Source organism: Aspergillus chevalieri, chromosome 1, assembly GCF_016861735.1.
Source record: "Aspergillus chevalieri M1 DNA, chromosome 1, nearly complete sequence".
In the NCBI taxonomy this organism is placed as follows: domain Eukaryota; kingdom Fungi; phylum Ascomycota; class Eurotiomycetes; order Eurotiales; family Aspergillaceae; genus Aspergillus; species Aspergillus chevalieri.
Window position 1 is genome coordinate 2,325,826 of NC_057362.1, and position 25,621 is coordinate 2,351,446.

General features: G+C 48.9%; 9 protein-coding genes across 9 annotated transcripts; 4 read left to right on the top strand and 5 right to left on the bottom strand.

Annotated features, from left to right (window-relative positions):
* Window positions 1-442: 442 nt before the first annotated feature.
* ACHE_10842S (putative DNA polymerase iota) lies at window positions 443-2,224 on the top strand (the record flags this gene model as incomplete). Its single annotated transcript, XM_043283764.1, has 3 exons — window positions 443-484; window positions 550-837; window positions 902-2,224. 3 exons carry the CDS (start codon window positions 443-445, stop codon window positions 2,222-2,224), a joined length of 1,653 nt encoding a protein of 550 aa, XP_043131962.1.
* A 577-nt stretch (window positions 2,225-2,801) lies between these two features.
* On the top strand, window positions 2,802-5,255 carry admB (ADAM family of metalloprotease ADM-B; the record flags this gene model as incomplete). Its single annotated transcript, XM_043283775.1, has 2 exons — window positions 2,802-2,874; window positions 2,941-5,255. The coding sequence occupies 2 exons, from the start codon at window positions 2,802-2,804 to the stop codon at window positions 5,253-5,255; spliced, it is 2,388 nt and encodes a 795-aa protein (XP_043131963.1).
* A 379-nt stretch (window positions 5,256-5,634) lies between these two features.
* cdc31 (putative cell division control protein Cdc31) lies at window positions 5,635-6,523 on the bottom strand (the record flags this gene model as incomplete). The annotated part of the gene is made up of 2 exons (XM_043283786.1): window positions 5,635-6,129; window positions 6,203-6,523. The coding sequence occupies 2 exons, from the start codon at window positions 6,521-6,523 to the stop codon at window positions 5,635-5,637; spliced, it is 816 nt and encodes a 271-aa protein (XP_043131964.1).
* A 578-nt stretch (window positions 6,524-7,101) lies between these two features.
* Window positions 7,102-9,582, bottom strand: ACHE_10845A (uncharacterized protein; the record flags this gene model as incomplete). The annotated part of the gene is made up of 2 exons (XM_043283797.1): window positions 7,102-9,459; window positions 9,517-9,582. The coding sequence occupies 2 exons, from the start codon at window positions 9,580-9,582 to the stop codon at window positions 7,102-7,104; spliced, it is 2,424 nt and encodes an 807-aa protein (XP_043131965.1).
* Window positions 9,583-9,949: 367 nt separating this feature from the next.
* Window positions 9,950-11,539, bottom strand: ACHE_10846A (ssDNA-dependent ATPase MGS1; the record flags this gene model as incomplete). Its single annotated transcript, XM_043283808.1, has 1 exon — window positions 9,950-11,539. One exon carries the CDS (start codon window positions 11,537-11,539, stop codon window positions 9,950-9,952), a length of 1,590 nt encoding a protein of 529 aa, XP_043131966.1.
* A 411-nt stretch (window positions 11,540-11,950) lies between these two features.
* On the top strand, window positions 11,951-13,824 carry ACHE_10847S (kynurenine--oxoglutarate transaminase; the record flags this gene model as incomplete). The annotated part of the gene is made up of 9 exons (XM_043283819.1): window positions 11,951-12,162; window positions 12,225-12,293; window positions 12,360-12,444; window positions 12,495-12,600; window positions 12,669-12,741; window positions 12,791-12,944; window positions 13,001-13,014; window positions 13,063-13,486; window positions 13,537-13,824. 9 exons carry the CDS (start codon window positions 11,951-11,953, stop codon window positions 13,822-13,824), a joined length of 1,425 nt encoding a protein of 474 aa, XP_043131967.1.
* A 346-nt stretch (window positions 13,825-14,170) lies between these two features.
* Window positions 14,171-16,457, bottom strand: ACHE_10848A (uncharacterized protein; the record flags this gene model as incomplete). The annotated part of the gene is made up of 2 exons (XM_043283830.1): window positions 14,171-16,320; window positions 16,388-16,457. 2 exons carry the CDS (start codon window positions 16,455-16,457, stop codon window positions 14,171-14,173), a joined length of 2,220 nt encoding a protein of 739 aa, XP_043131968.1.
* A 981-nt stretch (window positions 16,458-17,438) lies between these two features.
* ACHE_10849S (uncharacterized protein) lies at window positions 17,439-17,594 on the top strand (the record flags this gene model as incomplete). Its single annotated transcript, XM_043283841.1, has 1 exon — window positions 17,439-17,594. The coding sequence occupies one exon, from the start codon at window positions 17,439-17,441 to the stop codon at window positions 17,592-17,594; it is 156 nt and encodes a 51-aa protein (XP_043131969.1).
* Window positions 17,595-22,034: 4,440 nt separating this feature from the next.
* ACHE_10850A (crinkler effector domain-containing protein) lies at window positions 22,035-24,317 on the bottom strand (the record flags this gene model as incomplete). Its single annotated transcript, XM_043283853.1, has 5 exons — window positions 22,035-22,144; window positions 22,202-22,638; window positions 22,688-22,995; window positions 23,100-23,839; window positions 23,900-24,317. 5 exons carry the CDS (start codon window positions 24,315-24,317, stop codon window positions 22,035-22,037), a joined length of 2,013 nt encoding a protein of 670 aa, XP_043131970.1.
* Between the last annotated feature and the right edge of the window lie 1,304 nt (window positions 24,318-25,621).

Genomic DNA, 25,621 nt, shown 5'->3' on the forward strand with positions numbered 1-25,621 from the left:
TCTCTACTACTGTACTCTACTACTACAAATACCTGTCCTCTTCTCCATACGAGTACGACTCCCCTCTCTGTTCAGTATGGATGGTTCTTGCCACGGATCGCTGATTAGTCACGGCTATAAAAAGCACGTGGGGCCTGCCTGATACTGTAGCAGTAGCAGTACTCTGTAGTAGCCCCGTAGTACTTGTACAGAGTACTTCGTACTCCGTGCTTTACACAGAGCATGCTACTCTATCTAGAATGCAGGGAAAAAGGAAAAAAAAAGAGGCTGGTAGACCCATGGCACTATTCAATAGTGGCATCTCTTAATCTCTTTAATATTACTGTCCATTCCAGCCACCGCTTTTCCGCCAATCATAGACCACCGCACGTGATGGCGCTCTAACCGCAAATCATACCAAAATATCTCCAAATCCCACCAGACCCAGAAGATCCTCTTGTCCATGGCTAACAGAGACGGTAATGGTCGGGTTATCCTCCACTTGGTTTGTAACTATTCTTGAACCCCAAAGTCTATACCCCACTGGGCCACCGCTGACCACCGGACTAGGATTATGACTGTTTCTATGCCGCCGTCTTCGAGGTCGACCAGCCGGCTTTGAAATCACGTCCGCTGGCCGTCCAACAGAAACAAATTATCGTGACATGTAACTATGAAGCCCGGAGGAGGGGCTTGTACAAGTTGCAGCGTATCCAGGATGCCAGGCAAGTGTGTCCCGATGCGGTTATTGTCTTGGGGGAGGACCTCACCCAGTTCCGGGATGTGTCCAAAGAGCTTTTCCTGTATTTGCGGAGCTTAATTTGGGGTGACCGTGTTGAAAGATTGGGATTTGATGAGGTTTGTGCATGCCTTGAGTGCCTCTAAAATAACAGGCCAAGACAGAGACTGACTGATGACGCAGTTATTTCTTGACGTGACTGACATGATTGACTACAACATCGACTTATTGAACACCAACAACTTGGAACACTCGTTTTTCCATCTCGACCGTCAGGATCCTACTGTCGGTTTCATCTACAACGCCACCGAGTTCTACGGTCCTACCTGGCCCCCGGTTGATCAGCAACCAACCAATTCGCCAGAAACACGAGGATACTTTCTGGCCCCCAAATCAGATCTACTGTGCATGCGGCTCTTAGTAGCTTCGCATTTAGCTGGCTATCTGCGACAACAGCTGGAGTCTCACAAGGGCTACACAGCCACAGTAGGCATCTCCACAAACAAACTATTGGCAAAGCTGGCAGGCAAAGTCCATAAGCCCAAGAGTCAGACCACGCTTCTGCCACCCTATGGAGTCGATGAGGGACCAGATGTCACCATTGATAGTAATGTCATCCGCTTTATGAACGGTCATGAGATCCGAAAGATCCCGGGGATAGGCTCCAAAATTGCGCATAAACTCCATGACCACATGTCTCGCTCGATGGATAACCCCCTTACCGTGCGCGAGCTTCGTCTGTTGCCTGGAATGGGTCCCGGGTTGCTCAACCGCATTGTGGGGGGTCCTGGGTATTCTAAGGGAATGGGTGCACGGGTTTGGGGGCTGATTCATGGTATCGATAATTCCGAAGTCCTGGAAGCCAGAGATGTTCCGACGCAAATAAGCATTGAAGACTCTTACGGCCGGCTGGACCGTTTCGAAATTGTGAAGAATGAGCTGGTGAAGCTAACGGTCAGCTTGCTTCGTCGGATGCGCATTGATTTGACCGAGGAGGACTCGGCCGGAGGTGCCATCCGATGGCGTGCCCATCCGCGAACCCTGCGTCTGACTAGCCGACCCCGTCGCCCTTCCAACCCGGACAACCCTTATCACAATCGCATGTCTCGTTCTGTGGCACTGCCCCAGTATGTCTTCAACATGGGCGATCGGGTTGAGGCTGTAGCCGAGAGGCTAGTGCAGGAGCATGTTTTGGCCCTATTTCGGCGTCTTCACCCGGAGAAGTCTGGGTGGAATCTGAGTTTACTAAATATCGCCGTGACTAACATGGTTGATATTGCGGGGGACAAAAAGCAGAACAGTGGGAGAGATATCGGGTCTATGTTTCAGAAACAGGGATCAGTGCGTATTCCTGCTGAGGATGTGACTATCCATGCAGATGAGCCTACATGGGAAGAGAGCGACGAGGACGAAGCCATGCCGAGCGTGCCATGCAGGGTTTGTGGCGAGATGATTCCTTGTTTGGCTGTGGAGGCCCATGAAGTGTATCACCAAGCGCCGGATTAGTAGCATCGTAGAACGGGAACATGGTAGGCCGTATTAACGCCGAGCCAAGGGTCGTCATTCCTGTCCCTGGGATGCCTGACACGTGACCGTTCCTTTTAAATCACGTGTCACCACCTGTAAGGTTCTCCGCCTGTTCCGGGCTCCATCTCCAATCTCTCGATTCAATTCGATCCAGTCCATCCTCTCTCCATAATATTTGTCTCTATCGTTCTTTCACTGTCACTCGCTACGTTTCATCGCAATCGCGCCATTGCAGAATCGCCCCCTAGCCAAGTCTGCTGCGCCTCACAGCAACCGGCGGTTCGGACAAAACAGATCAGCGGCAGCATACAAAGACAGCATACATCTGACATATACCAAAGTCTAATAATCCACTTGTTTCTTTCTTTGCAGACCGACTGTCGCTGTGCGCGTCTCGAGTCGCTTTAACACACATTCAACACCAAGAACGATCGCTTTGTTTGCATTCAGGATCCTTGATATGTTATATGGCTGCCTGATTCTCTAATCTAATTTTTTTTCTCCCTTCTTTCCCCATCAACTCGCCACTAGTTCTCCAGGGGAGATTTGTGCGGCGATGAGGTTGTTCAGGAATATCTTGCCTTTGGTCGCAAGTGTCATCCCAGCGTTGTTCGTGGGTGACGTCGAAGGTGGGTGTTCTTTTTATAGATCGTCTTGTTACATCCGAACTGATGGCTAACCCATTTGCTCCATAGCCCGATCGCAGGCCCCCAAAGCCATCAAACATGTCTCCTCCGTGCTCCATCCGGTGATCAAGACGCCGTCGCACCAAATCGACCATCTCTCCAACTTCGACCTCACTTTCAGTCTTCATAGCGGTACCCAGCGGATAAAACTCGAGTTAGAACCGAACCACGATATCTTGGCCGATGACGCCTACGTGCAATACCTGGATAAGGAAGGAAACGTCCATCAAGAAGAACCAATCAAGCGGCATGAACACAAGGTCTTCAAAGGAAGAGCACTGGTCGGTACTGGACAAGGGCGATGGAACCCCGTGGGTTGGGCCCGAATTTACATGAAGAGAGATGGCGCTAAGCCCTTATTTGAAGGCGTGTTCCGCGTCCATGGAGACCATCATCACATCGAACTAGCGTCAACGTACCTCGAGAAGAAGCGCGAGGATGATGTCGCAATCTCGCAGCGATCGGAGGATTTTATGATTGTTTACCGTGATTCTGATATGGTCCGCCACGTACAACACTCTGAACTGAAACGTTCTTTTGGCGAGGCGGCAACATGTCAGGCCGACCAGCTGGGCTTCAATACCGATCCCGACCATCCCGTCCTCCGCGCCTATGACTACGGGGAGCCGAGTAGGTGGGGTGCCATGTCTCTGAATTCCATGTTCGGACTCAGTAAGCGTCAGTCGGACATTGGTAGCGTATCGGGTAACACCGGTAATGTCAACTTGAAGACCACTATTGGCGATACGTCTGGGTGCCCCAACACGAAGCAAGTTGCGTTGATTGGTATCGCAACCGACTGCACCTTTACCTCTGGGTTCAGCGACAATCAAACGGCACGTGAATGGATCATCAACACGGTCAACAGTGCCTCTAGCGTCTACGAAAGCTCGTTCAACATCTCCATTGGCCTTCGGAACCTGACCGTTAACGAGGCCGACTGCCCCACGACTGCACCGGAATCAACTAAATGGAATATGCCATGCGATCAAGGCAACGTCTCTTCCAGGTTGAACCTGTTCTCCCAGTGGCGGGGCGACAACAAGGACAGCAATGCCTACTGGACCTTGATGAGCGGTTGCCCTACCGGCAGCGAAGTTGGACTTTCATGGCTGGGACAGCTTTGTAACTCCGACGCCTCAGACCAAGGCTCGAGCATTGTCAGTGGAACCAATATCGTTGTTCGAACCTCCGGCGGTGGCTGGCAAGTTTTTGCCCACGAGTCGGGCCATACCTTCGGTGCTGTTCACGACTGTGATTCCAGCACCTGTGCGCAGGGTTACGACAGCTCGTCGCAGTGCTGTCCTCTTTCAAGTTCTACTTGTGATGCGGATGCCAAGTACATCATGAATCCAAGCGCACAGGACGTGAAACATTTCTCTCCTTGTACCATTGGAAACATCTGCTCAGCGTTAGGCGGAAACAGTGTCTCGTCGAGCTGCCTGTCTCAAAACAAGGGTGTGACCACAATCACTGGAAGCCAATGTGGTAATGGTATCGTCGAGGACGGAGAGGATTGTGACTGCGGTGGTGAAGAGTCCTGCGGCAGCAATAACTGTTGTGATGCCAAAACATGCAAGTTCAAGGGCGATGCTGTCTGCGACGATGCCAATGACGGCTGCTGTAGCGACTGTCAATATTCATCTGCGGATACTGTCTGTCGCGCGAGCCGTGGCGAATGCGACATCGAGGAGAAGTGCACTGGCAACTCGAGCTCTTGTCCTTCGGACGAATACAAGGACGACGGCACCAGCTGTGGCAGTGGATCGGGTTTGACCTGCGCCAGCGGCCAATGTACCAGCCGTGACCAGCAATGCAAGTCCCTGATGGGCAAGCTGTTGAACAGTAACGACACGTGGGCATGTGACGATTCCTCCTGCACCGTGGTTTGCGCTTCCGACACCACGGGTCCGAACTCCTGCTCGATTCTTGAACAGAACAACTTCATCGATGGCACACCATGCGGAGGTGGAGGCCACTGCAATAACGGAAAGTGCGAGGGCACCTCGGTCGGCGGAGAGATCAAGTCCTGGGTTGACAAGCACAAGGGCGTGGTTATCGGTATCTGCTGTGCTGTCGGTGGACTTATTGTTCTTGCAATCTTGTCTTGTCTGTTCAACCGCTGCCGTCGTCCCCGCCCTAAGGCCATGCCGGTGCCTCCGCCTGGTGCCTGGCCGGCACCACCGCCGCGGCCATCGATGGGACAGTGGGCCAATGGACCTAATGGCGCTGGGTATCAAGGCCTTGCTAATGAGCCTCCACCGCCATATCCAGGGCCGTATTACGGTAATTCGGCGCCGGTGGGACATGCGCGATATGCGTGATTGTTTTTCTCTTCTTTTGCACTTGTACTTAGTGTACATTTATATGATATATGATTGCCGTCATTCAGGGTGGATCATTCTTGGCGTACGAGGGATATCTGGGACTTAGTTTCTTTCAAATAGTTTAATATCCTACATGGCATCCTGGATTGGATTGCATAAAATGTCACTTAGCTTGAGCATCTTCAACCGTACAACGTATGCAATAACCATAACATTGAAACCCATCTACCAGATAGAATCCTGAAAATAATGAATAAAAAACCAAATAGAGCACAGATACGCCCACCCAATGCCCATGCACACAACCAGAAAAGAAAACAGAACCCCAAACCAACAAACCCAACAAAATCACAAAAACGCAGTGAAAGTGAGTTAGTTACTGCCAACAAATACTAACAAATGCTTCCCTCGTAACACCCCCAACCCCCTCCAAATCAAACTCCTCAATCATAGCCCTCAACTCATCCTCCTCCAGTCCCGTCTCCCCAAGTTCCCTCGCTACGCGCCTCAAATCTTCCAAATCAATATACCCTTTCCCCCCCTCATCAAAAAGCTCGAAGGCGCGGAGAATCTCATCTCTCGGGTCGCGCTCCAGGATCTTTAACGCGGTCACCGCTTGGAAGGCCGTTAGCGGCATGAGGAGGTTGGAGGGGTGTTGCGGGTTTGTGGCTTTGTTTGCGGAGGGTTGTGGTTGCGGGGGATTTTGGGCGGATTGGTTCTGGGAGGCTTGGACTTGTGGCCGTGGCACGCCGTAGGTTGTTAGGAGGGAGATGAGTTCTTGTTTTGCGAGGGTAAAGCCCAGTGCGCGGAAGGCGACGCGGAGTTCATGGTAGTCGAGGTGGCGGTCGCGGTCGAGGTCGAAAAGTGTGAACTACATCATCCAGTGTCAGTATCTGTTCTCAATCCCAGTCTGCTTTGAAGGGTGAACCGGATGAGGGACATACAGCCTCATTAATCTCCTCCCTCTGCTCCTCCGTCAACCGATTCAACGGATTCGTCTCCTGCGACGGGCCTGCCCCAGCGCCCACGCTCGCCCCCGTCCCTACTCCAGGCCCATGTGTCTGTGCATGTAACGGAGCCGCACCAGTCGCACCCTGCGACTTCAATCCCTCCGCGCCGAAGTCGCCCGGTGCCGTGGCTGTCGTCGCGCCTAGGCCGCGGTGACGCGAGAACGAGGAAGCGCTGAAGGGCAGCGCGTTCGCGTTGACGGAGCGGTCGGGGAGTTTGCCGCCCGCGTAGGAGCGCGAGGCAAAAGGTTGGGCCATCACAATCGGGATTTTGTGGAATCGGAATTGATGTGGCTGGTTGGTTGGTGTAATGGTAGGTGTGGGTGGTGGTGGTGGTTGGAGAGTGGGTGCGGATTGGGTTGCGGTTCGGGTGTTTTGTTGTTGTTGATCCTCCGGCTGGGATGGTTAGCGTGCGGGAGGGCCGAGCAAACAAAGTCTGCTGCACGAGATGGACTATGTGCAGTCAATTTGGAAATTATTCTAGGAGTGGAAATCATGGATTGGATGTTTTTACTACACATTTTTTTGTTTTTTTTTTTACTTGACTCGAACAATATGCTCAACGACGGCATAAGTACATAACAGCCCTACTATAGCTACAAGTACAAAGTACGAAGTACCGTGCAATGGAAAAAGAAGATCATGTCTCATTTAAATTCACGTAAATACGGCTTGTATAAATCAAGCATCGACCGTGTACTGCGCAAACCATGTAATGTTGCATCCGTAATGTGTATATCCAAACCAACACTAACCAACCTCAGAAAGAATAACTTAAGCAGCACTGTTCCCATCAATCCCATCCAATTTACTCCAATCAATCAATCAGAAATCGATTATCGAAGTCCATCCTGAACAACCAGCACATTATCCTGAGAGCCAACAAGGGTCTCAGTAGACGGTTCAGAGAACTGAGACTCCGATGGCTCTGACGATTGAAATCCTTCAAAGTCCAAAAAGGAGTCCCAGTCCAGGTCCGGTACACTTACTTGGTTAGTGTTGCCGTTGCTGGTTGTTGTGGTGGGAGGCGTAGGTGTGGTGACGGCAGGCAGGAAGCTGAAGTTATCATCCAAAAAGGTCTCCATGTTGTACGATGACCCCCAGAACGGCTCCGCTACTCGCTGCATCACTGTAGGAGGTAGCTGTTGGCCGTTGGCATTATTACCTGGTAACAGTGCGACGTCGAGCGGCCACTGCTCTTCCAGGACGGGGATGTGCTCGTGGAAAATGCCGTGGACCTCAATCTTACTGTTCAGCTTGCCTGTGAACACAGGGAGCCAGTGCAACACGCTCCAGACGTTGGCTGGGTGGTTGTGCAGGTGGGAGACGTCACCGAGGGCCTTTTCCAGAAAGGGCAATGGTTGCATGGTCCGGAGCCCGTCGATGACCCGGTAGTAGAGGCCTGTTGCAACCCACTCTGGATTCAGGGGTTTCTTGGTCGGGTTCCTGCTATCGAAACCAGGTTTGTTTTTGTGGCGGACTGCCTCGCAGAGTTTGGAGGAAAAGGCCTGTGATCTTTCACGGAGGCTCTGGATGCAGGCTGTCAGTATGTAAAGCGCCGTGATCCTCCCTGCGTCTGTTTCAGCTGGACGGACATAAACTTGCCCTCTGAGCAGGGACTTGATGATGGAGAGGAGTCTAAACATGGCCGATGCTGAGAGGACGAGTGGGTGTTGTGCCGTCTCGTTCTCGATCCAGCCCAATCTCGGTGACTGGACCAACCCCAGCAACGCCGAAACAAGTTGCTCATTCACGTAGCCTGGGGAAAATGGCTCAACACGAGGCAGACTGGCGGACCAGAACGCAACCGACCCCGTTCTTGGCTGCCTGAACTTGACGTCGATATTAGCTTGCGGTGGCGATCGCATGGCTGTGTCGCGTAGCTGGCGGAAGATGTCAACAGTCTGCTCGTTGCCTGTAGTGCTCCCTGTCGCGTTGCTAGCTGATGACAGGCTCAGCTGTGCAGCATCCCGGATACATTGGAATCCATTAGACTCGCAATTTGAGCATGGGCTCATGGGACCACACTTCTTCTTGTTGCGGTAGCACCACAGACACGAGCCTCCTGCCTCCTTCATTAACCGTTGTTCCTTCCTTGCTTTTTGCTCATCTTCATCGCTGCTGAAACGAGCTCGTTTTTCAAGCGGGGAACTTGGGTCTTCCATCACGAAAGTCGTGGAAGCGGCTCTCTTGCGGTTGGGGCTAGGCAAGTTCTGTTGTGGCGGTGTCCGGTTAACGTTGCCGGGGGTGTGATTCTGGAACACGCATGTAGGGCTGGGTTGAGGATTTACACCGTGCCCGGTAATGCTGGCTTCTCCCGCCACTCCAGTAGGCATGTCAGTGAAATGACCAGGTGTGTTAAAACCCTGGCCCATATAGTTGGTACCAGTTTGTAATCCTGGTCCCATTCCACTAGACATGTCTGTAAAAGCCCTGCCGTTCACCATTGTCCCCACACCAGCAGACCTTCGGGAGCGAAGCAATTTGCGTAAACAGTTTCTCTCCTTAGATTTCTGGCGAGCCACGTGAGCTTCCACACGTGCTTTCCAATCCCTGATGAAAGCAGGCGTAGGTGGAGAACTATCCTGGCCCATTGCCTCGGTATTAATTAGTGGTTCCACTGCCATGTAATTTGTGGGATCAGGAACCTGAAGGCCAGACACGATGTTTGCATACTGAACCGTAGAGGTTGGGTGAAAATGAGCTCCAATTGCTTTCCATTCACTCACCCCACCATCCCAAAGCTGCAGGTCGTCCTGATCCTCTGGCCCTGCTACCCTCTCGTTCGGCATGGCAACGAAACCTTGAGGACCAGGTACATTGGCACTGGCCTGTGGTTCCGCCGCCAATTGAACCGGCATGGCAGTGGGACTTTGGGGCCCAGGAATGCAGCTTGAACCCTGCCTAGTACCGTTCATCTCTGCCATTTCCCTCACAAGGCCAGCATAAAATCTGAGCTCGGATTGATCGAGTCCCTGGTCTATAGAGGTAGCATCAGCTTGTTTTGGCCCCATTTGACTAGACACGCTAGAGTAGCCTTGCTTGCCCATATTGCTGTAGCCGGATGTGTTGTCTTGCATGTAAGCACCCGGGTAAGACGAGGCGTCCAACTGACCATCTGGTCCGAAGTGCTCAGCTGGTAGATAGCCAAATGGGCATCCGTTGGAGTCTTGGTAGTCTTGCTCCGTGCTGGGCTGTACGCAAAGGGTTAGCTGATGATAAGAAACATAAGATGGAATCAGAAGTCTTACAGCGGAATATTGATCGTCGGTAAACTGAACGGGCTTGGTTTGAGTAAATGTAAGTCCAGATGCCATGTTGAGCGATGAGAAGGGTCGACTTTTGTGTTAGAGCAAAAGAAGTCTGGTCCACCTGAACGAAGGAAATAGAGTGTCGAAAAGCGAACGACACTGAGTTAATGGATAAGTCAATGCTAGAGCAAGTAGGGCAAAACAGGACAGTTGCTGGTTGTAAAGAAAGCAAAACCACCCTGATGAGAAATGCAAAAGAGGATGGAAGATGGAGGACTATTGTCGACATAGAAAGGTCGATTATAGTTGCTAAGCGAACGGCTGCCTGTCAGGCTATCACGGCTGTACCTCGAGATACTCAGTATGCGGTATCATTAATCGTCATTGATCAAAAGATAGTATAGTCTAGTAGCCTAGTATATCTATTACAAAATCAGTCATTCAAGTCGTGGTCAATCGCCGTGCCTAGATCCCTGTCCTCGAGGAACCGCCGGCCATGCAGAGTCTCAGGGAGATAATCCTGCGCAACCTGGCCATCAACATAGTTCGGATTATATTTGTACTCCTTTCCATAACCCAATTCTTTCATCAATCGCGTGGGAGCATTTCTCAAATGTATGGGGACTGGTAGTCCAGCGATCCCCGGTTCATTCAAGGCAGCAAACGCATTGTTAAGGCCACGATAAGAGCGGGTACTCTTCTTTGATAGCGCCATAGCCACCGTAGCATGTGCTAGATTGATTCGTGCTTCAGGAAGGCCAATTTTTTCCACGGCAGAATGTGTGGAGATGGCCAGCGTTAACATCGAATTATCCGCCAGACCAATGTCCTCAGATGCAACAACGATGAGGCGTCTTGCTATGTACAACGGGTCTTCCCCAGATTGAATCATCCGCGCGAGGTAATATAATGCTGCATCTGGATCGCTGCCACGAAGGGACTTGTGAAAGGCCGATATGGTATCATAATGTTGGTCCCCTGCCCTATCGTATACCAGCGTTTTGGTCAACGACCGCTTCAACTCATCTTTTGTGATCGACGGCCGCTTCGACAGGTCCATGGCAAGTTCTAGGAGATTGAGAGAGGTTCGCGCGTCACCATCTGCAAATCTTGCAAGATACTTGACCAGCTCTTCGTCCACCAATTCTGAGGGCGAATAGTTCGGCCCTTCAAACTTGAGGGCCCGGAAGAGAATAGATTCGACCTCTTCATCAGAAAGTTTGGACAAAGTGAACGTTCTGCATCTGGAGAGCAGTGCGCTTTGTACTTTGAACGATGGGTTTTCCGTTGTCGCACCTATGAGCGTGACTTGTCCACTTTCCACAGGCCCTAACCAGACATCTTGTTGCGACTTGGAAAAGCGATGTATCTCGTCACAGAATACAATCGTCTTCCTGCCAGCAAGGCTCAATTCATTCCTGGCATCCGAGAAGATCTTCTTGCACTCCGCGACTCCCGTGCTGGTACTGTTGATCTCCACAAACCGGCTGCCTACCATCGAGGCAATTACCCTCGCTATTGTTGTTTTGCCTGTCCCAGGACCGCCCCAGAGAATCATACTTGGAACCCGATCCTGCTCGATCAGCCCGCGGAGGACGCCATTTGGCCCAACCAATTCCTGGCCACAGACATCGTCCAATGTACGGGGGCGCATACGCTCTGCTAGCGGCGCGGCTCTTTGAAATGCATTCGTCTTTGGTCGTTTCGGCTGTGACTGCGTTTCTGTGGAGAAGTCATCTGGCCTTGTTCTACTCCGTTCCACCGGCGAGTCTGTATCGTGGGTTCCCTTTCCGTTAACGCTCCGCAGAGGCGAGGCATCTGATTGTGACGATTCCTTCTGTAAGCTAGCTTGCGCAGACGCTTTTCGAGCTGAAGTAGGCTGGAAGAGACTGGGAACGTTCCCTTTCTGGGACGATGGGGGATCGGAGGCTGTTTCGCCTATGAAACTCTGGCAGTTGGAATCGATATGGTCGTTGATTCTCAAGGAGGGGACCGAATTCCCGCAAATGGGACAGGATACCATCTCGCCTGAACCATCGAGATAGTCCAGCAGGAACGATACTGGGCAAAAGCAGCTGTGTTGTGAAGATATTATGCAATTGCCATCTTGACGCGTGAAACGCGTGATAACAGGAGGTCACGTGATAATTAGTAATTACTGTATCGATTGACACCTGAGTGCCTTAATACCAGCGATAGAAAGAGACGAAATTGTCGCAAAGCGTGAATTTGGAATAATTGGAAGCAAATCGCTCATTCTCTTTCAATTGGTGCCCTATCTGCATTGATACGCCATTCGTGGTCTCAATTGGCTGGTTGATTGCTATCCCGGCATAGTGCAGGAATCAACCCGGGCTTGTCCCACCAGAGCCATAATTGATTGCGTGAATTCTACTGACTCTTTAAACCCTCTACTATTCTCCCTGTGACTCCCATGCCTGCTCTCTTAAGATCTTCTCTTCCTTTTTCGCCATCTTCTGCCATTCTCAAGAAGTCTTCCATTCTTCCTGCTATTTCCTGCACTTATCGATCTTCTTTGTTACCCCGCATACACTTCCCCGGAGTCCGAACCATGACTGCGACTGCTGCTCGTCCGGATCCCTTTCGTCCAGCCGCGAGAGTCGCTGGCCAGAGGCAGGATGTTTGGTGAGATATTACCTATTTCGTGGAGTTTGAAGTTGGCTCACTGTTCTTACTGGTTTGCGCAGGTCAATCGTCAATGAGGCCGCAGCCGCTTCGCCGGTCCAGCCCATTGTGAACATGGGCCAAGGTTTCTTGTGAGTAATTGCAACCTTTTTCTCGCAAGCGGATGAATTCCAAAGCTAATTTCCGGTCTCTGATAGTGGCTACAACCCCCCGAAATTCGCCCTTGACGCTGCGAAGGATGCGCTGGACCGTGTGGACTGCAACCAATACTCCCCGACGAAGGTACTTGTCGCATAAGGAATAATACCGGGCACAGCGCTCATGCCATATAGGGTCGTCCACGTCTCAAGAAAGCCATTGCGGATGCCTACTCCCCCTTCTTCGGACGAACATTGAACCCTGACACGGAGGTCTCGATCACCACTGGTGCCAATGAAGGTGGGATACTATCGCAATTCTTAGGGTTATATCGGATATGCGCGGCTGATTCCGGGTCATCTCAATAGGAATGCTGAGTGCTTTTATGGGCTTCATTGAGCCCGGGGACGAAGTCATCATCTTCGAGCCATTCTTCGACCAGTAAGTTGCGGCATGCGACTTTCGCATTCTCACTCTGACACCCTCCAAGATACATCAGCAACATTGAAATGCCCAGTGGCACTATTCGTTATGTTCCGCTTCACCCGCCCAAAGACGGTGCCACCAGGACTTCGTCTGCTGCGGAGTGGACGATTAACTTTGAGGAGTTGGAGAATGCGATCAACCCTAAAACCAAGATGATTGTGAGTACAATCCTTCACATCAATGTGTTTGTAACATAAACTAATCTTGCTACCAGGTGCTGAACTCTCCGTAAGTTATATTTTATACATCGCTCCTGCAAATGGCTAACGGACACAGTCACAATCCTGTTGGCAAGGTCTTCTCTAAAGCTGAACTGGAACGTATTGGTGAGCTCTGTGTTAAGCACAACCTTATCATCCTTTCCGACGAGGTCTACGACCGTCTCTACTACGTCCCTTTTACTAGAATCGCCACCCTGTCCCCAGAACTCTACGAGCGCACTCTGACTGTGGCCTCCGCCGGTAAGGCATTCTATGCCACCGGTTGGCGTGTCGGATACTTGATTGGCCCCGAGCATCTGATCAAGTACGTTGCTGGTGCGCACACTCGCATCTGCTACAGTTCCGTGTCGCCCCTTCAAGAAGCGACTGCTATCGCTTTTGAACAAGCCGACCAGGTTGGTTTCTGGGACGACAGCCGTGCGGAGATGAAGAGCAAGATGGAACGCTTCTGTGAAGTGTTCAAAGAGCTTGGCATCCCAGTACGTTTGATTACCACCATGCTCGATAGACCGCGCTAACCACAATTCAGTACTCTGACCCCGAAGGTGGTTACTTCGTCCTGGCCAACATGGCCTCAGTCAAACTGCCAGAGGGCTATCAGTTCCCTCCTCATGTGGCTAACCGCCCCCGCGACTTCAAGCTCTGCTGGTTCCTCATCCATGAGGTCGGTGTGGCCGCCATTCCTCCCACTGAGTTCTATACCGATGCGAATGCGCACATTGCAGAAGATTACCTCCGTTTTGCCGTTTGCAAGAACGACGATGTCCTTGAAACTGCAAAGGAGAGATTGCGCGGTTTGAAGAAGTATATCCAATGAGCAGATACCACTTCTGACTGTGTTAGGTATGATTGTTCATGGTTTCTTGAGGGTTATCAGGCGAGTACATATTTAAGCATTTGATAAAAGGAAATAAAATTAGATGCCCCAGGGTTGTCACATGGTCTTCATTCCAATGTCTCACGCAAGTATATCATTATGCGGTTATCATCGTCAATTGTATATTCGTACAATATCCCATCCTTTCCCTTCCACTTTCTGCGCAATAGCTGAGCCTGGCTGTGGCAACGCTCTGAGCTGTCCAAACATGATAACACTCACTATATCATACAACAATCTCCAAGCAACGGCAATCAATCCTAGGAATCTCCCGAACAAAACCCCATCAAACATTTACCCCCTCAATCTCCATACACCCACTCCCAACCCCATCCCAACCAACCCCCCTCCGAAAAACCCTCCTATCCTCCTCCAAAACCCCCTCAAACCCCACCCCTCTCATCCTCTCCTCCACCTCCTTAACCACAGGATGCGTGCTCCTCGCAGCTCTAAGCACCCAATACCCTGCCTCCAAATGCTCAAGCAACCGTCCAAATCCCATCCCCCCTAACTTTCCCAGCAGCCGCCGATACTCGCCTCGACAAACAACATCTTTACAAGCGCGCCGGCTTTGTCCGTCCCAGTCTGTTGAACAAGCGTGCCGTTCACCCGTGACGTGTGGCTGGATTTGGACGGAGAGTTCTTGGGATAGTTGGTGTATTAGGGACTGGTGGAGGGATTTGCTCCAGAGGGATTTTGTGCGTAGGTTGTTGCGGATTAGTCGGAAGAGGTAGTCTGCTACGTCCGGGACTTCGATTGTTACTGGGTTTGTTAGCGCGGTTTTGTCTAGGAGGGAAAGGTTAGGGAGAAGAGGTGGTTTACGGAAAAGACAAGCCGCGAGCACACGGCGGAATCGATCTTTCTCAGCTGAATCTTCAAAGGTAACAGTGCAGATAATCCTCGACGAGCACCGCGGCGCCATCCCATCAGACGCCCCGCCAGCCTCCATCAAATCACCCCAATCTGAAAAGATAAAATAATCCGCCCGTGAGCCACAGACATTGAAATAAACAGCCTGCCGATGTCGCTCCGGCGTATCATACCCATGTATACACGGAATCAAACACGGCGTGTCTACCCGAATCTCCCTCGGGATACTGCTCTCTTTACATGGATACTCGAAGCTCATCGTTCCGCAGTACACCCAGTGCCATTTGATATCTTCGAGTAAATGGGCCTTTGAGCAGTACCGGATTTCAGAATACGGCCCGCATTTAGGACAAATCACACTCGTGTCGTCCCAGAGGTTGCAGCGGTTATCGCATGCGCTGGAAGCGCAGGGGAAGCCGTGGCTGTCGAGTTGGTAGAAGAAGTCAGAGGGTTTCTGTTTTCGGGTTATTGTGGTACTGGCTGTGGTTGTGGTTGCTGTGCTTGGTGTTGGACTGGACTGCGTACTTATTGATGAGGCGTGTTTGAAGAATTGGCCTGAGTCAATGGATCTGGCGGGGGATGGGGGGTCAGTTGTTATGGCTGTCGAGGTCTCGGATTTTGGTGACAGGGTGTCTTGCCGGGAGATTTCTTGGATGGGGGATAGTTTTGGTCTGGTGGAGAGTGTGTTTCGACGCGAAATAGGGTTTGGGAGAGGTTGATGTTGGGTGTCTTGCGTTTCGCTTCGTTCGGTTGTGCTGTCCGTTTCCGGTGAGACAACTCCAAGATTTCGTGGAGTAGGTATCGCCAGATTTCCCTCATCCGTGTGAGTAGTGATAGACTGCTCAGCTATTACTCCTGTGTTTTCTTCACTTGAGGCTGTGACGAATGATTCCAGATTTGCTCTCCATTCCGCTTCGAACGACGCGAGGCTACTGTAGCCACCTCGAAATTTAGTAGGAGGGAGAACCTGTTCAAACTCGAGGACGGGACTCTGCGCCGTATTTGTACCTCCGGCATAGACGGGCACAACATACAAAGCAGGCTGAAATGTACCGGCAGCGTCCTGCTCGGGGAAAAGCTGGGTGTTCAACATGTACGGATATGTATAACTGCCACCGAAAGACTGAAAACCCGCTTCGCCGCCTGAGGATGCGGCACTCTGATCTTTCTCAGGATTTGGCATGGGCGACGGTTCTAGGGAGGGAACTGGATTTTTGTACAGCTGAACAGGCTGTCCATGTAGAGCAGGAGATCCTGATTGCATGCTCTGCCGGGCTGGCGACGCCTTTTGTGACTTTCCTGGTGTTTCCTTTGACGACTTGCTAGGTGACTTTGGTGCAGAATTGTTTGAGGGCCTTTGTGGAGGGCTCCCTGGACGTTTTGCCGGTAGCTTTGTTGGTGATACCTCTGGGGATCGTCCTGGCAACTCCGCCTTCACGGGAGAGTTCTCTGCAGACACGGGCGGAGACATGCGGACGACCGTTCGGGCGCGTATCAAGTCGATGGCTTTTGAACGTCTCTGAGTCTTCTGGCTGCCGGGAGGGTTTTCGTCTTCGGCTTGATAATCTGGCGAACGAATTAACAAAACTCTGACACGCAACGATATTCTGGAGATATGTTACAGTAAACATACCCTGTTGACTGCTTTTATCAGGCGAAGAGCTTCTTGTTATGCATGCAGGTGAGGTTGGGGATTCTGACATGGTACGTTTGTCCCAGCAAACAATAACTAGCCAAGCTGCTGTTTGCAAAGCTTCTTCGTCTGGGAGACTAGTCGTCTGACACGGAGTGGAAAGGGGCTGTATTGTTTTGATTGCTTGGAGTTATGGCAGTGAAGAGTATTGCCCTGATGTATTCACTGTTAGACATGTGGGTGATGTAGGCTCATGGGATACGCTATTCATTTCTGTTTGCTTTTTAAAATGATATTGCTCATACAGGTTTCCTACAGTTCATGGCATAATATTAATTTTAATAGCTGTAGAACCTGCCATTCGGCTGTATGGAGGGGTTTGGCTGTCTCGTGTTGTCTAGGATGGGCTAGCCCTAAGATGCATATCTTTACTATGCTTTGACACGCGACCTTGGTTTCATATGCCCCAAGGAAAAGAATTATAGATCCGTAATCTATCCTTAAATTCTCCCATAAGTTTGCTTTTTCTTCCCTTTTTCCTTTTCCTGATGTGTTTGTTTGCGTACAACCATTCAACAATATATAACTCAATTTAACGATGAGACGGTTAGCAGGCGGCCGAAAAGGGCTACTTCGGTGGCCGTTTATCGAGTCCTGCTAACCAACTCCCGTCTTAACATCAGGTGAGCGTATTCCCACGGCCATGGGCTTTCCCTCCACGCGAGGCGATGGGTTTCATGTCCTTGACGCTAGTTTCAAAATGGACCTTTTGTTTCTCTTTGTTCAATATCACCTACCTAGACGCTTTCGCTGCGGTCGCTGCGGAGGGGAGCTGTTTTTGGCTCCTCCCTCAATTATCATGTTCTCTCCAGTTATAAGTCTCATAATGCCGACTCTGTCCTTCCCTGCTTCCATCCTTCCTCCCATGAGCATCTCTTGGAGCACTTCCCCTTCCCATTCTTTTTGAGGTCTGTCTTCATCCACAAAACCGCTGTTACTCTCACCTTCTTTATCTTCTACTCCACGCTTTCCTTTGTTTGCTGTGTCGACCATGGCACCTCGCTCCCAACTGGTCGGATCTGATGACAAAGAGAATCAGACCGGTGCCAGCTCTGACCTGACCGAGATCTTTTCAGACAACTGCTCTGATAGTGACTCCACCAGCGACCTGGAACTTGATAGTGAGGATGCAGATGATGAAGATTAAGATGAACCCGACGACAATATCTCTGATTGTGAGGACCAGCTGCCTCCTGAACACTATTTGGTCCAAGCAGCGAGCTTGAATGTCTCTCAACTTCAACAAAAGCAGTACAGTGACGCCACTCAGGAAAGACTCGATGAGACCCGCATGTACTGGAATAGGTAGATAACTCTCTTGGCCATCAAATCATGTTGAAAGCTCACTGGTGGCTTCCTGGTAGATATTGTCAGTATATTCGTGTCGACCCAGTACAGCACTGGCAATGGATCTCAGACTCAGACGAGACGGTCCGTTTCCTGTACGCATTTCTTGACTGGCGGTGCAATATATGTTGTGGCAAGAATGAGGCGAGATCACGGGCTTTGATCAAGTTGCCAGGCCGGACCTCCTTTGATACGCTGGAGCCAAGGAATTCAACAGCAGTGGTGAGTATTCATGAGTCCTTCAGCTAGTTGAGTAGCTAACCCTATGGATAGAAGCAGTTACCGATGCCCTCCAAAATGTCATTCTACAGCATGCAGATATCCGCACCTTCATCCAACATTATGAGGTGGATGTTGATGTTGATGTTCAGGGCATTATCTGCAAAACAGGTTCTCAAACACCATTAGTGCGATTTGCATGCTCATTGAGCGCCTCAATTGACCTGAATCAACCCTATAAGCTCTCTCCTGAAAGAATGTAAATCCCTCAATTGGCTTGTTGTGGCTTGTGCACGGCAGGACACAGTAAACAAACACAAGCAGAAATGGGATGACTGCAAAGCCAAGTTAGACTGTGGCAGTATGGCATGTCAAGCTGCCCTTTGGCCACCTTGATGAGAGAGTGCTTCCCAAACATCACCATCATCTACAGGGAAAGCTTGAACTTCTCCAGAATCAGACAATGGAAGCAAAGTGGAAGTTCATTGAAGCATACACACATTGGGAGGCACCTAGGGTAAGAGCCCAGTCTCAAAATACAACTAGAACCCTAGGTAAGACAGGAGAGAAACCGGGTTGTGACAAAGTCTTTCTTATAAGGGAACTCTTGTTGTGAGATTCCTCTTGTGAGGAAATCGGGCACGTGAGGATCCATCTGAAAGTAAAAGCCAGATGAGAGAGACAGCATCATGTGAAACAGCTCATCAAGAGGTATATATTCTAGAACACTCGTCTCATACAGTCATACCCAATGCAATCATAATACATGGGTATAGGGCGACTGTGACTGTGAGGCAATGGCTGGAAAGCTCCTGGTTCCATAACTGGAGACTTTCTATCCTGGTATTCTGGCCCCAAAATAATAGATGTTTCTGGGTTAGACTATCATCCCGCAATCCGGATCCTAGGCAATTGATCCCAGGATCATTGCCGCAACAGCTCACTGCAGCGCTCAAATCTTGGTATGGTGGTTGGTTTAGTCAAGATGAAGGAATCAGTTTTATTGATCATGAAAATATTCTCAACAGCTATCCTGAGCGCAAAGCTCTATAGGCCAAAAGAAAACAAACCTATCTTCTGTAGCGCCATATGATATCGCCTGAGGAAGTGGGTCACCACTGCAGGATGTACTGCAGTGGCCTCCCATTTGATGGACCTTGCTTTGGACTGCTGCGATCCAACACAGCTCCCGCAGACACTGTACTCAAGTGCATTTAATCTTATTTGAACACAGTTGGGCTTGGCATTCCCCCTAATGGCGCTTTCTAATGGCTATTGCTTAACTAGAAGGATTTGGGATCTTATGAAGTAGTCTCCGCCTTGAAATGGTGGATCTCCACCCAAGAAGGTTCCTCAAGCTGATGTGTGGGTCTGCGACACTGAAGAGGTCCGCTACCAAATAGTGTTGCAACTGGATGATAAGAAAAGGAATAATGAGGAATTCTTGGTAATACTAATGATGCTAAGCTTTCCCATAAAGTCGCCCGTTTCCTCAGTGGGTATTTATAAAAATAGCAAAAATACCCTGCCAACTTCACATTGCAAAGAATACCCGTCAGTCAGGAAGTCTGAAAGCGAAGAATTAACACAAACACAAACATAAGCAAGGACTATTTACAAAGGCTTTATGAATATGTCACATACTGTGGTGCAGATGTCTATGTAGCTCTGCAGTTACAGGTTAATGGCCATATCTTCTCTTTCACTTCTGATGATGAGTGGTCACCCTCAACGTCAGAATTGGTATGCCCTAAATGTTGCTTACAGAAACCTGAAATACTTACAAAAGAACATCACTATCCAGTGCCGTTGAAGCTGACCTCAAACGACTTCATCAAATAAATTATGAGCTCTCTTGCTTTTGGTCAACTGAATAAAACATTATCTGAAAATGCTGAAAATTTGGATTGATGGTTGGGAGGGTCTAGCTATGGTTAAAGATCATCTACTTCAATAAGCCACCTTCAGGTCAATTAAGGGATGCCTTCATACACAATCTGGAATCAAACATTGAATTAATTGTAAATTACAAAACTGACATTATGTCATACAGCCAATTAAGCCTACTCTCTTAGAATAGGGCGTAGGCCTGTTTAAATATGTAGACAAATAAGAGTCGTTTGATGGTATTTGGCTTCTGGTACTTTGCCTCAGCAGCAAATGCTGTAGTGGAACTGGGAGTCTTTCCGGCAATGATTGGACGACATGGATGGCCTACTCTCCAGTCTGTCCCTACTCTCTGGTCTGTTCCTACTCCCTAGTCCGTTCCTACCCTCCAGTCCGTCCTTACTTGACAGTCCGTCCCTACTATCCAGTCTGTCCCTACCCTTACCTGGCGATGATTACTCTGCATTTCAAGAGGGGTTCCCAAGGCTGAATTGTATAATACCCAAACGAAGAAGACTTGAGTAGTTAAACTGTACAGTTATGTGTTAGAGGTCCAAAACAAATCATCTCTGCTTGAAATGGTCTCAACTCAAGCATTCTAACCTGAGCATTCACAAATATCCCAGTCCTGTTACAAAATAGCACGAAATCTCGATCCATGGCAGCATAAGATCATTGTCCATATTTTCTTTTCCTTCTACCATTTCAAAAATTACACTATATGATTCGCTGGTGGTCACCCACCCAACTACTACCGGCCGGCGTTTGGCTTTGAGTACAGTCAATAGTTGGGTGGGTATCCCTAAAGGGTGCGAGGTGGTGTCAACTTATGGCGCTCGCGCGACTAGCGTGGGTGTGTCACAACCTGGCTTCTCCCATATTGTACCTAGGGTTCTAGTTGTATTTTGAGACTGAACACTTACCCTAAGTGTTCCCTAATGTGTCTGTATGCTCAATGCCCCTCCGGGTCCGGTTTGTAATGTGTCAATGGGTATATCGCCCCTTCTGAGCTCTGTAGATAGTCAACAGGTAGAATCGATGAAGGTAATGAATAGAGAAACAAGGTCAACCAAGCATGTATGCTGGGTTGTCAGTTAAGTGCAGACGAGTCAGAAACTAGAAAGGTAACCAATGCTTGATTAACTAGATTGATTGTGAAGAACTAAGCTAAGTACATGAATGAGTGTCCTTATATATATCCTGTATCTGTATACCATTCTGTATACCATCTGTGGTCAAACGACGGTCGCAGTATACCATTTCGTATACCATTCATGGTCGAACAATGGTAGGAGATTACATGACTGATCCATTTAGATATCAGCTTAATCCCTGTTCCATCCTGCGTTTTCATCACCACTTGTTATCCAATAATTCTGCCTTGACTCCCTGCATCATCACATGAGATGATATGTTGGGATCTGTAACAGGGTGCTCTATAGAGGGGTGCGCTACTCATACGGCCACCCACACCCGGTGCGATCCCCACCCCCTTTCTCTACCCCGGTCCAAGCGCTGGCATCATCAATCTGACAGTCAATTGAAGATGAAGTTCCAGTCCGTTTCTGGGATCAATCTGGGTCCAAGAAGCTTGCTCGACGCTCCCAGGAACACAACCGACTATCCTGTGAGCTAGGCTGAGATTCACAGGTGATCGAAAGCTCCAATGGCCAACCCTCAAACAAGGGTTTAGTTTCGGAACCATGGGTGTTATAGATACTATCTTCAATGATCTCTAGTTCATTTCCCAAAGGCTTAGTGTATTGAGTTGACTGGATATGCGCCTTGTCAATAGTGTCCATAAAAAACCTTTTCCAGATATGTGTCTATAAGTCCTCTTCTCATTTATCGACTCACCTGTGACTCTAAGAGTATTGCCCTGCTTGTCATGGGCTCGGTCTAATAGATAAAATGAAATAGCATTCTCAATATAAACTAGGTAGGTTGGTAGCCATAAGGCGAGAATATCAGCCCTGAAGAAGAGAGAGAAGAAGCCACGGGGTAAGACAAAGGAAATCAGACGAATTCATCTGATTGCTTGATGGTCGAGAAGTTGGCTACAGCTAACAAAGATATCACAATGAAAGACAGATGCAAGGAAACAGTGTAATAGCCATATCATCCCTGCTGATTCTTAGCCACGTAGATGCATAGACATCATAAGAACTTTCTGATGGTTATACAACTGCAATTCAGAATAATCATTGACAAACACAGCATGCCACAGTCTAGACTCAGAGTACTCTATCAAGTTGTCAGTGGGATGAAATCATAGATACTCAATTGGCATTAAGAACGTACCTTTGATTGGTAAGGAAGTCGCACAGTCAATTATGATCCAATCCTTGACCATTTTCTCCTTCAGCCAGGGATGATATTTTCCACCCTCCTTGAATCGAGAGATATGTTCCTCGACTTTGATATGATTTCTCAACAATTCAATCGCCCATTTCTTTTCTGGGATATAGAAATCCACTCGACCATCCTTGGTCCTTGACCATTCACTGGATATTGGTACACCTTGCCCTGCTGTATGGACAAATCCCCTGTAGAACTCACTTTTATACTGAACTTCCACAGGTTTGGGTTGTGATGCAGTTGACATTTTTTTGCCCTCAGCTGAATGCCTTAAGTTCATGATAGAGAATTTGCTGAGAATTTCTTTGCATAATTTCAGTAGGGAGTCAAATCTGGCAGGCAGGGGTTTTGACATTGTGCCAATCCAATATTCAATGTATCTAAGATGGTCAGGTCAGAACAACAATAGGGGCATATGAGAATAATTACTTTTCATGTAAGCGCGATGGCAGAACTGCAATATCATCACCATCCAGAGCTACCCTGTGAATCCAACCATTCTGATAGCAGAACCTGATGTCTGCGTCGTTGAGATCAAATGGAACACTTCCTTCCTCTGTAATTTTGTTCAATATGTTGGAGATTCCATTTGTAGCTCTTGATATATCTGGAAAGGAGCGATTAACTGGCTGCATGCTTAGTTTTTGAAAGACTGTGGCAGTGTCCTCCAGGAACCAGATGACATGATCTTCTGTCAAGGCCCTAATATGTCCATGCTTGATGCCATGGTGATAGGCCTGAAACTGTTAGCTTCTTGGTTCAGATAAAGCTTTTTAACATGCCCCATTATGGGAATACCCAAAGAATCCCAAAATTATTTGAAACCATATTTGGTACGTACTTGGAAAAGTGTGTTGAGTATGGATTCAACTGCTCCTGGATGGCCATTTGATAATGCAAATATGTAGTCCTGGGCACCTTCATCAAAAGTGAACCTTTTTCGATATTCAAATGGGATTGATCGTGAAGCAACATCCTTGAACTCTTCTTTGTCATAAAATAAACCAATAGGTGGTGAGCCTTGCCGACTTTGTGGTGTCAAGGAGATGCATTGTTGGTTAGAAAGCCTGACTGGAGTGAAGAATGTTTGATCTGGGCCTGCTGATGGACTGCCATAGGAGCAGAAAAGACATAGTCGAAAATTATAACCAAGAAAAGATGACTGTCTCTTTTTGAGGATTGTGTTCCAAAGCGCACTGTCATTGTAGGTCATCTGTGCCTCATCCACAAGAATCACAGTGTTTGACATCAAAACCCAAGAGAGATCCTGTTCTGATTGTGATGAAGTTGTGGTGGGAGCATCCTGTACTTCTTCATTCCATTTCTCAACAAGCTTGACAAGACTTTCCCAAGGATTTCTGTGATTGAGTTTCTCCCATTCCTTGATCAAGGAAACCCTTCTTCCCCTGTTGTGATAGTGGTGCCTCAGAAGTTCAGAGAGATATGTTTTCCCACTGGCTGGAGTTCCGCGCACATGGACTATGTTCACTTCATCCAGAATGGCTGCAAGTTCTATCACTGTACGCTCTCGAGGACATATGTGTGGATCCTCTGTGATGGGCCGTTCCAGAGATAAATTCACTATCATATATAAATGTTAATTATAAGTATGAAAAGATCATTAAGAATGGATATTCTCACCACCTTGTGATTCAGAGCGCTTCCGTTTCCGTGTAGTGGTATCTCCGCTCACAACAACAACAATATCCACATCTGGATCCTTGCTTTCAGGGAAGAGTGGGTTGGACGTGATCATTCGGCGTGGATGTAGGAATTCACCATCATCGATATTGAACTGCTCTTCATGATTGAGTTGCACCACAGGGCTGTAGAGAGTAAGCTTGCCATAATGAGGCGTGGTATCCTTGATTTCTTCCTTGATCTTCTCCCATATTTTCTCCTTGAGTGTCTCAATATCGTCCTGATCTGGAAAACACACAACAGAGAATGGCTCTCTGAGATTGCTGGGAACAGCGCACCATAATTTGCGAGTATGTGGTCGAGACATTGTCAAAGATTGGATTGGGTTGAGCACCCAGCTGGTGATGGCGGCAGCCATTGAAAGATAAGAACTAGAAGTGCACCTGCCTGATGAGAACAAGGAGTGCACCTGGCACCTGCCTAATGAGAACTAGAAATGCGCCTGCCTGACAAACAATACTGTAAGAAGAGGGGTTGGCAACGGCCTACACACACGGGCAGGCAATATGTGTCAGTTTTCCATCCAAGACTATTCCAAGCCAGGTCAGGAAATAAAATTTGCAGAGAATAGGATGTAATGAGATGAGAGATGATCATTAGAGATGGATGGTACGGAAGACCTACGGAATATACTACCACCGCCGCCGTTGCCGCCAAGGATGTTAGTACCCGGCGGGTCACGTGTCACTGTGTCCGCCCTCGCTTCGGTCCAAGAGGCTATTTAGGCATGTTAGCTTACCACCTCCGAATATACACACACACATCCATTCTTAGAAAGGAATGTGAGCATGTGATATTAGTGTGTTGATTGGTTGGTTGATTACGTCATCCGCCGTCCCTGCGGGGAGTTGATATAGAAGGCAGTTGCAGGTTACAGGTTGGATAGGCCCGTTTGAATGCCAAGGTGGACCTAAAGTTGACCTGTGTACTCAAGGCAGTTGAAATCAGTGATGCGGATTGAAACTTGAAGCGGGTAGCTCAGGTTCGGGGAATCGGGAGCCGATAATCTGACCGCATGAGGCTATATGGCGTACGAAAGATGGAGAGTTTAGTATACGCCGAAAGGAGTAATATTGAAGTCTATGGTAACCACACGTAGAACAAGTGCTTGAGTGCTTGACTATCTAAATATACACAGTATGTAAACACCGACCTATATAAAGATCCCCTGGTCTCGGTAATCGGGCCTACTATTTGTCCGATAGATCCTCATCAAAAGCAGCGCGAGGCGGCGCTATCCCTGATACAGTAGACGCCATATCGCAAAGGGTAATCGTATTCTCACCTACGGCAGGCGGTAGGGCTCGGCAGAAGGATGGTTCAATGGGAGCCGTTTCTGGCGCCCCGCTAACCGTCACAACTTATACCCATGATATATTTATTACAATAATAAAATACTGTACATAATATGCTATTATTTCTATATGTCGCCTTTGTTTTTAAAGGTGTGGCTGTCATATGGGGCGCCGTCCTTTCTGTATCCTCCCTCCCTGGCGATCTTACGAGCATCATCTTCAGCGGGTGTCGACACTATCATGATGCTTCTGTTTCTGCACCAGAAGCCACGAAAAAAAGCGGTGCGCCTCATAGTTTTTATTAAATGCATTCATGGTACTCGTTGCTGCGCCGAGGACAAAATTAGCCTTGCGACTGGCCTTTGAA